This window comes from Aulostomus chinensis, chromosome 7 (assembly GCF_037954235.1).
Source record: "Aulostomus chinensis isolate RoL2024-O1b breed Wild chromosome 7, RoL_Achi_v1.0, whole genome shotgun sequence".
Classification (NCBI taxonomy): domain Eukaryota; kingdom Metazoa; phylum Chordata; class Actinopteri; order Syngnathiformes; family Aulostomidae; genus Aulostomus; species Aulostomus chinensis.
In genome coordinates this window covers 25,805,236-25,818,822 of record NC_141326.1, presented here as the reverse complement: position 1 = coordinate 25,818,822, position 13,587 = coordinate 25,805,236, and the positions used below count along the sequence as shown (strand labels likewise).

The 13,587-nt window shown below is 42.8% G+C and overlaps 1 protein-coding gene across 10 annotated transcripts in view; it reads left to right on the top strand.

Annotated features, from left to right (window-relative positions):
* LOC147259277 (unconventional myosin-IXAa-like) overlaps positions 1–13,587 on the top strand; it is a 122,513-nt gene that overhangs the window by 101,935 nt on the left and 6,991 nt on the right. For 6 of the 10 annotated variants that reach the window (XM_086209565.1, XM_086209562.1, XM_086209561.1 and 3 more), the window contains 23 exons: positions 147–186; positions 291–413; positions 800–880; positions 976–1,086; positions 1,259–1,381; positions 1,463–1,612; positions 3,252–3,553; positions 4,002–5,192; positions 5,348–5,417; positions 6,139–6,339; positions 7,673–7,770; positions 7,900–8,003; positions 8,502–8,722; positions 9,304–9,420; positions 9,720–9,908; positions 10,562–10,609; positions 10,712–10,823; positions 11,504–11,565; positions 11,988–12,180; positions 12,497–12,625; positions 12,737–12,842; positions 13,054–13,185; positions 13,276–13,399. In XM_086209565.1, coding sequence (XP_086065691.1) covers positions 147–186; positions 291–413; positions 800–880; positions 976–1,086; positions 1,259–1,381; positions 1,463–1,612; positions 3,252–3,553; positions 4,002–5,192; positions 5,348–5,417; positions 6,139–6,339; positions 7,673–7,770; positions 7,900–8,003; positions 8,502–8,722; positions 9,304–9,420; positions 9,720–9,908; positions 10,562–10,609; positions 10,712–10,823; positions 11,504–11,565; positions 11,988–12,180; positions 12,497–12,625; positions 12,737–12,842; positions 13,054–13,185; positions 13,276–13,399 — 4,027 coding nt within the window. The remainder of the gene's footprint in view (positions 1–146; positions 187–290; positions 414–799; positions 881–975; positions 1,087–1,258; positions 1,382–1,462; positions 1,613–3,251; positions 3,554–4,001; positions 5,193–5,347; positions 5,418–6,138; positions 6,340–7,672; positions 7,771–7,899; positions 8,004–8,501; positions 8,723–9,303; positions 9,421–9,719; positions 9,909–10,561; positions 10,610–10,711; positions 10,824–11,503; positions 11,566–11,987; positions 12,181–12,496; positions 12,626–12,736; positions 12,843–13,053; positions 13,186–13,275; positions 13,400–13,587) is intronic. The other 4 variants (XM_086209567.1, XM_086209569.1, XM_086209563.1 and 1 more) reach the window with 3 other exon arrangements.

Sequence of the window (13,587 nt, the reverse complement as noted above, 5' to 3'; positions counted from 1 at the left end):
GTGATTCCCACCAGTACAAGTCACCCAGCTACAGGAATATGAACTATGAAAGCATCTTTTTTTTAAATTTTTCTGTAGAATGTGACTGCTCATCAGTGACACTGCTTTTGAAACGCAATAATAAAACCTCTATTACTCACCTCTAGGAGAAACAAAAATGGCAAAAGTAAGCCAACTCTTCCAAAGGTAAGACAAAATCAGCATATCTTAAGCAAGATATTATGGAAGTAGTACCTCAAGGAGTCTGAAGATACAGCCTACATTTATGCATCGTCTGTTTTGGTGTGCAGCACTTGTTAGACGTGAAGTCTCTGCGCTACCTGAGTGGTGTGACGCTCCACGACCGCATTACCAAATCGCTGCTTCACCTTCATAAGAAGAAGAAACCACCCAGCATCAGCGCCCAGTTCCAGGTCAGTGATGCTGTCGCCCTCTGCTGGCAAACTCTGTGAATTTCAAAAACACATCCGGTGTCACTGCTGCATGATGTAAGGGCCACTAGCCGGCATGAACTCGTGCAAAAACATCCAAATCTAGAAAATGATTTCATTTTTGATTCACCATAGATATTTAAATGTTGAAGATGCACCTTCTGTCACACGTGCTCAACTATAATCATTATAATAGTTGTTAGTTATTGAGTGTTTCAAAAATCTCTGATCAAAACAGGTCCAGGCCCTACATTCATGATATTCATTTAAAAGTCTTATATTCCTTGTGTGTGTGTGTGTGTGTGTGTGTGTGTGTGTGTGTGTGTGTGTGTGTGTGTGTGTGTGTGTGTGTGTGTGTGCGTGCGCAGGCGTCCCTCAATAAGCTGATGGAGACTCTAGATCAATCAGAGCCCTACTTTGTCAAGTGTATTCGATCCAATGCTGAGAAGGTAGTTATGCTAGAACTATACTGAAGCTTCTTTTATTACTGAGAGAAGAGTTCTGTCACCTTGTATTTACCATTTTCTTTTTCTGTCTCGTTCAGCTGCCATTGCGTTTTAATGACAGCTTGGTGCTCAGACAGCTTAGGTACACGGGTATGCTGGAAACTGTCCGGATCCGCCAGTCAGGATACAGCATCAAGTACACCTTTCAGGTAATCCTCTCCTACGAATAAGAAAAGGAACAAAAAAATAATATACCATTTTAAGTCCTTCTTTCTTACTTACACATTCCTCTGTATTTGTCGATGAGGAGCAAATACGGTAAATGTCATCATCTTTTGTGGAAGTTTGTTGTTGGTTGATCACACACGTATCTTGCTCCAGGATTTTGTGCGTCACTTTCACGTGCTGCTGCCTCGAGGCACGAGCCCGACCAAGTCAGGCATCAGGGAGTTCTTTCGGCGGATCCACCTGCCACCTGCTGGCTACCAAGTGGGCAACACAATGGTATGGGGCAGTTTTTCATGGTCGTACCATTTTATTTTTTTCAGTTGTGTGTAATTCATTTAACCATATTGCGTTGTTTAGGTGTTCTTGCGTGAGGCGGAGCGTCAGCGTCTTCAGACCCTCCTCCACCAGGAGGTGCTGCGGCGAATCACCACGCTGCAGCGCCGTTTCAGGGCCGTCCTCGAGAGGAAGCACTTCGTCAACATGAGACAGGCTGCTTGTGTCATCCAGGTGAGATTCAGCGCAGAGAGAAGAAGGTTTCAACATTTCTCAAAATTCATGTCTCCACATTCGAAATAAAATTTAAGTTTATTTGCTATCAAAATACAATTCATATGAGAATCTAACATTCCTGGAGAAGTGTCTGTAGGCTGTGGGGGTTTCTTAGCTGCTCACTGTTAAAAGATTTGTGGTGGTGTAATAGTTTTTTATTTGCTCCAGACAGAAACTGTTAACCCTCATAAAGCTCAGGAATCTCTAATATAGTTGAAAAATTAGAGATGATGAACAGTTTTTGCCCTCAGTAATGTTTTACTATAACAGTTTCCATCTTGTAGTTTCGTGGCTCTGTAATAAACAGAACATCTCAAAATGAGATCTATTATTTGAATTACGGTAATATAGGGGGCCCTGTGCTGGCTTTTTTTTTTTTTTTAAATAGAAGGTGTAATGTGTTCCCTGTGTGTGTAATTGGTTGATATTTTTTGAAGTTTTATATTTTGACTTCCAACTAATTCAATTTGGGGTTATATCTCATGCTGTTGGGGGAAAAAAAATCTTTTTTTTTGTCCCCATGGGAACTCCAGGGCTCCATATCATCAAGATAACATAAATTATAAATGTACATGTATTTAAATTGTTGATGGCCCAAATGATTGATAATACATGTTTATTTACTCTAAGTAATCAAGGCATGGTGGTTTTGATGTAAACTAAGAGGAACTTGATTGTATTTTTTCAATAGGTGTTTTTTTTAGTAGGAGATGAACAGATGTGCTGTTGGACTACGGACACATACAGTGCTGTAAAAAAAAAAAAAAAAAAAAAGACAGACAGGAAGAAAAAGTTGCATTCAGGCCACGGATGGTATGTTTTCTCTGGAAGAGTCCTCGGTGGGGAGCTGTCCAAGTCTTTGTCAGGCTGAAAGAAAACAAACCCAGACTGTCCAGAAACACTGAGCAGGAGCCGGTGAAGCACAGATTCAGTGGAAGTATTCACATGTAAACTGTCAACTTTCTAAATCTGTTGATGGTGATTGTGAAACTCTCAAGTCTAATGTTTATATTTAACATCGTAACTGCGTCTAAGATTTCACGTTGGGACGGCATGCTTAACATGTTAAATTAGGCAGCATGAGAGGTTAAGTTCAATATTATCAGTAGCTTGGTGATTCTTTAAACACATGACAAGAATACAATTTGACCATGACGTGTTTGGTTTGGAGGAAAATGAAGTTATTTCAAGTTCAAATTCTAAGTGAGGCAAGGTGTTCTCAGCTTTTTGGAAGTTATCAAGAAGTCTAATGACTTCTGCCAGATGCACTGCATGATTAGTCACTCTTATCGCATTGTCTGGACATGCTGTAGCATGCCATGAATAACAACTACCAAATTACACAGTCGAAGTTGATGTCATGTCAAACCAGGAGAAAGATGTTTTTGGAGGTTTGACTTTTTTATAAAATATCAACACTTGCCAGCCATTGTCTTCAGACCTAAAAGGGAAAGATGTGACGAGGTCAAATCCTTGAATGACCGGTTGGCTCCACAGCTGGACATCTTGTTTCTCAAGTGACAATATAAAATGTAGATTTTTATTTACAATGTAATTCTAAACTTCATTGCATTTTTCCCTATGTCTATTTCTGCAGCGATGGTGGCGATGCTGCCTTCTCAGACAACCCACCATCGATCCAAGCGTCGAGGAGGCAGCTGCGGTGTGCCTGCAGGCGGCCTGGAGGAGTTACAGGGAACGTCGGAGTTTCTTGCAGTGGCGGGAATCTGCTGTGGTCATACAGAGGAGCTGGAGAAACTGCTGCCATCGCAGGACTCTGGCAGTCATCACAGTTCAATCGGCATGGAGGGGTTTTAGAGAGAGGAAGCGCTACTGTCGGACGTACTGGACTGTGACACAGCTACAGGCGATCGGCAGGGGTTACCTGGCTCGACTCAGGTAGGAGGAGGCAGTGGACATGTGACAGTTTGAAACATTCATGTGAAGTCATGGTCGTAAGTAAAGCTAATTTCTACCGGCTTAAACTGAGCGACCAGATGAGGGAACATCAGGCTATTTCCATTTTTTCCAATGAAGATGTTCCAACAACCTCTGACTGTTAATCAGCTGACTCTATTTGCACTCCCCCTCTGATCCATTTTCATTTAATGTCAGTTTGTCATCCAGTCAGCAGTCGACAAGGAAGACAGGTTTTATATTGTTAAATAATCAAAATGGACGAAGTTTTGTGCACAAAGTTTTGTGTACAATTCTCAAAACTGAATCATTCCATCAGTGTAATGATGCATGTGTAGAGGAGGATGTCATCAAAATGCAAGAGGTGTGAGACAGGTTTTCTCTTTGTTTGGAGGCCATTGTCAATAAATTCCCTCTGTACTGTCTTTAGGTTCAGAGAACTGAAGGAGCAGCATGGAGAACAACTATTGATGGCACATTCAGAGTTGGAAGCAGGAACCATGGAGGACCTCAGCTTAGTAGATCAGGAATGTTATGTCCAGAGCATCTCAGTAGAACCTGCTGAAGACTCAGCGCTTGTGTTAGATATAGAAGAAACAGAGAAAGACGTGGACTCAGAACAAAGTAGAAGTGTAGATGGGTCGAGCCTTAAGAACCGATCAAAAAGGGAGAGCAGACGGATGAGGGAGCTGGAGCAGGCCCAGTTCAGCTTGGAGCTTCTCAAGGTCCGTACCACCAGTGTGGGAGCTCCAGACAGCAGCAGCTGTCATTTGGAAGAACCTCAAAGACACTCATCTCTGGTATCTCCTGCTAGTCATGACAGCTTTGAGCTGATCACTGTGGAGGACATGGAGACTGAAGGGGGAGGTTTTGGTTCCCAGTCAACTGCACCTGAAGAACATCTCTCAGAGCTGGATAGTCAAATAGACGAGGGACTGAGAGACTCAAACCATAACGAAAAGCTGAGGAAAGAGCCGAGAAACAAGTCGGAGAGTCCAAGGGCGACTTTTTATATTGCTTCTGACCAAAGTCCAGTTCACGAACCAAAATTTGAAAGCCCGAGCAAAACTTACAAAGAGAGAAGGGAATCGACCTCTCGAAGGCCTGTAGTGGTGCTGATAAGTATGCAGAAAGAGAGCCCAGTGGAGGAAGGGGGACCACTGGTATCCCAAACCCTAGAAACAGCTGGTCAACCAGGAAAAACATCAACCGGTTCCCAAATGGCCCCCATGTCAAGCTTGGAGGAAGGATCGGTGATGGAACAGCCTCATGGCATTGCAACCCAATCCAAGAGAGACATCCTTGAGGAGGACAAATCATCTCAGGCCCTGTCTTCAACCGTAGATGCAACAACAAGTCCAGAAGTACCAGGGCTTTGCTCCTCAGAGGTGGACATCCAAATCATCTTGGAGCCAAAGTCAAATGTTCCTGTTGTTCCTGTACCTAGCCAGCAGGAGAGGAAAGTGGTCCGACCTGCACAAGAGACCCCCAGCTCAGTCCTGGACACAAAACCACCAAAAGCCCAGAAGAAGAGCTCAGCACAAACTGTGATTGTTAACATGATGGAGAAACCCAGCAGTACTGTGTTCTCCCCACCCAGACGCAAGCTGCCCTTCTCCAAGTAAGTCACCCGCTGTGAGATCAAATCTAACTTTTTTTGAGCCCAGAAAGAGAGAAGGACTACTGTTTAGTGATGTTTTGTCTCCATTTATCCATCAAATCGTCTCATATAACATCTAAAACCACATTGTTATTATGTTTGGTTCTTTGCTGCAGGTCAGATAAAGATTTGGTGAATCAGGAAAGATCTTTGGCCATGTACGACTCCAAATCCAGAAATAGAGAGGTAGGATGGATACACACACACACACACACACACACACACACACACACACACACACACACACACACACACACACACACACTCAAACTCACACACACTCAAACTCACACACACTCAAACTCACACTCACACTCACACTCACACTCACCTTACCCATCAAAGATTCTTACACAGTGGCCTGTTGACATATTGAATATTACAAACGACCTTTGTCCGGTTAATTTTGGGGAATTGTGAGGTGATCACTTTTTTCCGGTTGTAATACTGAAAACTGTTTTGTTCAACCAAATCTCACAGAAAAAAATATTCCAGTCAGTATAAAAAAAACCTTGTCAAGCCTGCTGATAAATATGAGTTTGGTTTTCAGTTATGATGCTTAAAATTGGTAGAACACTAGACATTATGAACAAGTTCTCATTTACAGCAGATAGCAATGCAAACAAACGTGACATGAAAATATATTAACTGGAAAACTGCTATCAAATCTCTTCAGTGCTAACTTTAACAGCCTGCGTGTGCTAAAGATGAGCTACGTCTGGGCCTATCTATATTTTACTTTGAGGGTTTGTAATCATTTTTTAAATATCTTTTCATTTACTTCTTAGAAGATCTGTCAAGGTTAACTAAGTCAAGACTAAGTTGTTAAGTCAGTTCCAAGATTTCCTGCCTCTGTATAAACACGCACGGTAGCTGACCTGATGTTCCTGTGGTTGCCCGGAAGCAGGTGGGCCGTCCAGGCCCTAAAAAGAAAGCGCGCATGTCCCGGACGCGCTCCGACTTCCTCACACGCTGTAACTCTGAGGGGGCGACCCAGTCGGATGATGACGACGAATACTACATCCCTGCCCACTCCCGCACGCTGCCCCACTCCCTGTCCCCCTCACGCGCCCACCCCGAGGCTGACTGTCACAGTGACTCTGAGATGGTAAATTCCCAGATCTGTGGAGGTCTCATGACCTCCAACAAGTTTCCTGCCCCCCCTCCAGCAACGCCCTCCCTCCGTCTTCTCATCGTAACCTGGCTAAACGGCTGGGGGAGGAGCCTTTTTTAACACTGCTAACAACACTACTGATGGACTCTGACCACCAAGCTACAGATGCACCAACCAAATGTTTCTCTGCTCAGTGAATTGCCTTGCACACCGCTACCGTTGCAAAACCAGCCTGAGCTAATTCGTCAAATTCAGACATCGTTCTCTTGCCTTCTGAAACTTTTTTCTCTTTATTTAGGGATACTTAGGCATTTTGGAGTTATGATCTGTCTTAACCTGTGCCACATTGTCAGTAGGGCTGATCTATTTAATTGTGGAATGCGAAAATATATTTTAGAAATACTAGGAGGTTCTCTGGTAATTCGTTGTTTTTTCCAAACAAAGAATCAAAATCAAAAGAAATGAAATTTACGATGATACAAAACATAAAATGCTCGCATTTTTGAGGCTATAACTAGTTTTTTTCATCCTCTGGAATTGGTTTTAAGTGTCATTGAGTGTCTACTTTGTTGGATACACTGATGAGATTTATATGCTGTAGGTCCTTCTTAGCATAAGTGGAGAGGAAAAACCCCTCACACTGTGGCCTTTACTATGTCTAAAGTGGACAACAACAGATTACTACTCAAAATGCCAAGATATCAAGGTATCCCTGTATCTACTTTTACTTTCATACCAGTAAACACAAATATGTAGAGTAGAGACTGAAAGTATCCGGAAAAACGCTGCCTGCTCACATGTTCATGTTTCATTCCATAAATGAAACTCATTGTCAAGTCGCTGCACCTTTCAACTGCTGCCCCTGCATGCTGAAATCGTTAAAACCTCTGTGTAACTTCTCACTAACGACACTTTCTGACAGGACCTTACGAGCATGACGTCTCTTTCCACTCTCTTCACGTCAGCTGTTGATATTTTGTTAATTTTGCAGATTCAGTAGGTTGTTTTTTATCGGCCATATCAGTAGATTTAATGAAATCAGTAAGGAAATACTTCAAATATGTATGTAGACACTGGATGATGAATGATACTGTAGAATCAATTGAATACAGATATTTTCTTACTTTATGGCATAATATTTTTGTCCATTAGGCATGTCTCCCAACCATCAAGTGTTTAACAGGTAATCAAGTGTCAAAAGAAGGTTGATAAAATCTACAAATACAGACCACAGCATCCTGGCCTACTTCGAACCTGGACAACTACTTCAAGTAAATGCCGTATATTTTGAACTTCGTCCCACCAGACATTCTTCTCTGCTCTCCAGGCTTCTCACAAAGATCAGAAGAAGATCCATAAGACCTTGTCGTCAGGAGACCTGGGCAAGGTGGAGGTGCTCAGGAAAACCTCCAGCCAGGATGGAAGGTAGTACCTTCATTGACATGAACACAATCGATTTGTTCTAATTACCTCTATCCCTGCGTTCTTAAGGTTGAAATAGTAAAAAGCTTAAATGAGGTGATTTTTAATAACCTGCTGTGTTGTATGATCTAGCAGAATGAGAGGGAAGATGCGGTTCTGGAGTAAGACGAAACACAGCGACAAAAAACTGTCAAGAGAGAAGCAGCTCAGCAGGAACGAACCTGGAGAGAGTCACGGTAAAAAATAAAAGTATCTAGACATGAAAATGCACTGTTTTTCCATTCGAGTGTAGATTTTCAGACACAGTTGTGTTCTTTTCATACAAAAAAAAAAAAGATTTTTCCTGGACTGCAAGCACAAATTTAACCAACAGATACATTTTAGTTTTGCTGTGCCTCCTTCACGAGGTGTTTTTAGTTCATGATGAAAGACAGAACAACAGCACAATATAGTATATAGATCATTGCTAAGTGAATTGATGTCGACTTGTTTGTCTCGATCTTTGGTGGTATATCAGGGAATCTCTCGACAATGTGTGGAGTCCCTCAAGGCTTGACTTTTGGACCTCTATTATTCAATCATCACATGCTGCTGTTGGATATTTTCATCAAGCATTTTGCAGTTTCATATCATATTTATGTCTTTATAAATGTGTGTAACAAAACAACTTCGGTTCAGTTAATGGTGTATTTAATATATCCCTAATATATTCCTCCACCTCCTTCCTTCTGCAGAAGGCCTGTCTCCTCCTCACAGTCCAGACTTAGAAGCGACTCCCCCGCGGGGTGTCAGGGACAGCAAGGAGAACAAGGAGCCGTCTCCTAAGATGAGGAGGCGTCGCAGTGTAAAGATCAGTAGCATAGCTCTGGAACCTGCCCAATGGCAGAATGATTCCCTGCACATCCTCACCTCAGCCCATGACTACCGCACCATGAACGACTTCCTCATGAAGAAGGTCAGACTGCAAACCTCCTGCCGCAGCTCATTAACATTTTCCAACATTGATTTAAATGTCTCAGGTATTGATAGTTGGCGGAGGCTTAATGGAGCTAAAGGGAAGTAATTGTTGGGCTTGAATTTTCCAGATGACTGCAAATATCCTCTTCTTCCCTGTCTGCAGGATTTGTTGATAGGCTGTAAATATTTACACCATATCAGCCTAATAAGCCATTGCATTTTTATAAGTTGCCAAAAAGTCAAATAATTCACCTTTAAATGTGGATACTGAAAGTTTTATATGGAACTGATTGCATATATCTCATGAAAAGAGTCCTGACCGGGCTTTGTCAGATTTATATCTCAGATTTATGTCACCAGAAATACAGAGCACACTTTCTTTTGGACACCCTCCATAGTTTTCTCCAGGGTTCATAGGTATGATGATGATTCAAGTTCAAAATGAAAAATGGCCAATATGCATTTTCACTCAGGTTTTGAAGTGGTCCCGCATCAGTGCTGAAACATTCAGGTTTTTTTCTGCTGCCGTTTCATCACTTCATAAGGCTGTTTATCTTTATTGATTATTTGTCCATTCAGATTACTGACCTGGAGTCTGAAAATGGTAAAAAGGACACGATGGTGGATGTTGTCTTCAAGAAAGCCCTGAAGGAGTTCAGAATCAACATCTTCAACTCCTACTCCACTGCCCTGGCTGTGAGTCCTCAAAGCTCTTCTTGTCCTTAGCTGCTTGAAGGGAACTGACTTGGCTCTGACTGAATATGAGGCTTTGCAGTGGTCTAATCTTCTGGCGTGTAATGTGGCGCCGCTCCCTTCAGACACCTCAGAGAGCAGAAATATACCAGAATGATCCAATAGAATGACCCTGAATTGTAAATGTTACCTGATGTTGAAGTACATGCAAACTATGGGAAGATGAATCTACCATGTAGGACAACGAGCTCTGACCATTCTGCCAAATATTTTTTACTCCTGTCCTTTGCGCCCACCACAAGATGGATGATGGGAAGAGCATCCGTTACAAGGATCTCTATGCCCTTTTCGAGCACATCCTGGAGAAGACCATGCGTCTGGAGCAGAGGGACTGGTGCGAGTCACCTGTGAAGGTGTGGGTCAACACCTTCAAGGTCTTCCTGGATGAATTCATGACTGAGTACAAGCCAATGGAGGGAACTATTGGCAGGGTAAGAAAGTGATTTGATATTTGCTGGATCAATAAAAAAAAGAGTCTGGTAATATCATTTGGTTTTATTGAGTAATAAACAGTAAGGTAGAGAGTGACAGGTATTTAGATTTATTGAATAACTGTGTTTAATTCATTAATGACCCTGCTGCTTTCCCTGGCTTCCCAGGCCTTCAAAGCAGGTATCGGCTCACTGTTCAGCCGTCCCAACTGCAGCTGAACTTCCTGGTTTACTCTTTCTGCCCTCATGCGGGTGTCCTCTCAGGCAGCAGTTTTCAGGGAAAAAGCCATTTAAATCCACTGTACAGACACAGTTAATGACTGGCTGGTGAGTGGTGAGCATACATTTAGCAGTTATTAAATTCGTACACAGAAAATTTTACATCCACCAGGTGGGACAAAAACATGAATTTGAATGAACAATAAAGCTGCCCTGTAACTATTAGATGTGCAATAAAGCAACCGTTTGCGTACAAGCATTGTTTGCTGCCCTCGAATAGACAAAAAAAAACAGCAGTTTTAATAGGCAAAATATAAACTTTGTAACTTAAACACGACAATAACTAACTGTTGACTGTTAACAAATTTTATTTTCAGCATTTAAAAGCCACATTAAAAAGGTATAGGATAACAGGTTTTCATCTCTGTCTGCAGGCTCCTAAACGGGAGCGCAAGAAGTCCAGGAAAAAGGAAACTGACATTGTAAGTGTCGACTGTGACAGTGCTGTGGTAGATTAAAAGAAATGATTAAGCTGAACGTTTTAGCTGTGCTGAGCTTACTGGTGACTCTTCTGCCCCCTGCAGGTGGAAGAACACAATGGTCACATCTTCAAGTCCACCCAGTACAGCATCCCTACCTACTGCGAGTACTGCTCCTCCCTCATCTGGATGATGGACCGAGCTTGCGTCTGCAAACGTGAGGACTGGACGTACAACAGCACAGATATGTTGGAACAGCAGTAGATATTTAGAATAAGGGTGCTTTGGAGATTACTGTGGTTTGTGTCGATCACAGACTTCAGGATATCTGAACTGAGGCAGCAGATGAAATAATATTTCCTCTGTGGTAAAAGCCAAATTATCATTAAACAAGCAATCATCATTCACACCTACAAGCTGTTGTCTTATATTTATTCAATACCTCGTGAATTTCATCCCTTTTTTTACGCTCTTTTATTTGGGAAGAAAACGTGCAGTAACAATGTGCAGCACCATATTACAGAGCTGCACCAACCCAGGAGTTCCTAATGTTCTCCTAACTCATTTACCACAGGCACTCACACCCATGTGCACAGTTTGTATTTCCACCCACACAGCACATTGCCCCTCCTTCTGTTCTTTTTGCACAAACACACACTCACATTACACATCTGTGCACACTCATTTGTCCTCTCTGAGTGTCGGAAAAATTTGATTATTATTCGATCTTGCTCCTTTCATAAATCCATCTTCTATCCAGTTACAAGCTCCACCTGCACCTTCTTAAAGCGGCTCAGAGAGCAGACCTCACATCCAAACTCCTTACGTCTGATGTAATAGTCTTTTGAGGTTTTGGAGGAAAATGTCAGTCTGATTGTTTGGTTCTGTTGTCTTCAGTCTGTCGCTACGCCTGCCACAGGAAGTGCTGCTCCAGGATGACCACCAAGTGCAGTAAAAAGGTGGGTGGCGTCTTATCTTTTATTATCCTTGAGGTTCTGGTTGCAGGATGCTGCAAAGATGATGATGATGTCATTACAAAACACTGATGTCAAGCATTTTTCAGATTAGAAATGTGAAACTGTTTCTTTTTTCATTTTGTCTGGTAAAATGGGGTGTAGAAGTGCCTGGAAATTAAAAAAAAAAAAACTTTAAGAGCATCCAAACACGCTAAATTATTACAAATTCTGCCTTTCGACAAGATCTTTGTCTGTGTTTCTTTTGTCTCTTAAAGGCGCAAATGTATAGTTGTACCTAGAAACAGTAAGATGGTTGTCTCAAACTGTCCTGCGCATGTGTTAGGAAGTAAAACTGTTTATTAATGTGTGTGTGTGTGTGTGTGTGTGTGTGTGTGTGTGTGTGTGTGTGTGTGTGTGTAAACTAGTATGACCCAGAGCTGTCACCTCGGCAGTTTGGCGTCGAGCTTTCCCGTCTGACAAGTGAGGAGCGCACGGTGCCCCAGCTGGTGGAGAAACTCATCAACTACATCGAGATGCATGGCCTCTACACAGAGGGGATCTACAGGAAGTCTGGTTCCACCAATAAGATCAAAGAACTCCGTCAGGGGCTCGACACAGGTTAGACTGATGTGGGTTCTAAACCCAGGAAAGTTTAACGGCTGTTTTATTTCACATCACTCATGCTTTCCATTCCACGTGATGGCCTTGCACATTCAGGTACATCCAGCTGCAGCTGAGAGAAAAAGGCAAGAGTATGCATGGACACAGCTTAGAGAGGCCAAGGGTCGGATTTAAGTTTAAAGACAATTGGATTGTTTCGGGGGGGGGGGGGTATTAAAAAATTAAGCATATAAGTTTGAGACATATTGACATTTTTAATATATGTGTACCTCAGAGGGAGAAAAAGTTCATCTTGTTGTACATTCTTTTCCAGATGTGAGCAGCGTGAACCTCGACGACTACAACATTCATGTCATTGCCAGTGTACTCAAACAGTGGCTCCGGGACCTGCCCAGTCCTCTCATGACCTTTGAACTGTACGAGGAGTTTCTTAGGGCCATGGGTAAGCTCATACTCTGCCACAGTGTGTTGTCAAACTAGAGATTTCTCAGATAAAGAAGTCTGGTGGTTAAACTCTGCATACGGTGCCATGACGTGTGCGTTTTCTTCACAGGTCAACCAGACAAGCGGGAGGTGATCCGAGGGGTGTACTCAGTGATTGACCAGCTCAGCAGGACACACCTCAGTACACTGGAGCGCCTCATCTTCCATCTGGTCAGGTGAGTGCAGGGATACCAACAAGCCAGCGTGTGGCAAGATAGTCTGCGAGTGAGATTTTGGAACAGGGTCTTAAAAATGTTTTTCCTCGCAAGTGTCTGTGCACAAAACCTCGCTGAAATAGTGAGGTGGAAAAATGATGAAGATGGACACACTGCCCCATTGTGGAGATCGATATCAGGATTAACAGGAATAAATTGTGGTGGTCCGTAGGATCGCCCTGCAGGAGGAGACTAACAGGATGTCAGCCAACGCTCTCGCCATTGTCTTTGCTCCCTGCATCCTTCGCTGCCCCGACTCCATTGACCCTCTGCAGAGTGTCCAAGACATCAGCAAGACCACGGCGTACGTCCCACCCTCTTTAATCATCTGCTGTACTTGATTATGATCACTCCTGTGTTCCTCTTCTGTTCTAAATGTGTTTCTGCTCCGTAGGTGTGTGGAGCTTATCATCAATGAGCAGATGAGCAAGTACAAAGCTCGCCTGAAGGACATCAGCAGCCTGGAGTTTGCGGAGAGCAAAGCCAAGAGCCGACTGACCCACATCAGAAGGTCTATGGTAAGATGAGACCAGGACCTCTCATGCTGAGTTACATGAACATTACACACATGTACTGTCAGATATGAGGATGAGAATCTTCGTGGATGTTTCTCAACTTGTTCCTCTCACTCACTCAGCTGGCATGGTTTTCACTCCACCATGACAGGAGTCCATTCCTGTGTGTTTCTTTACATTCTTCATCAACA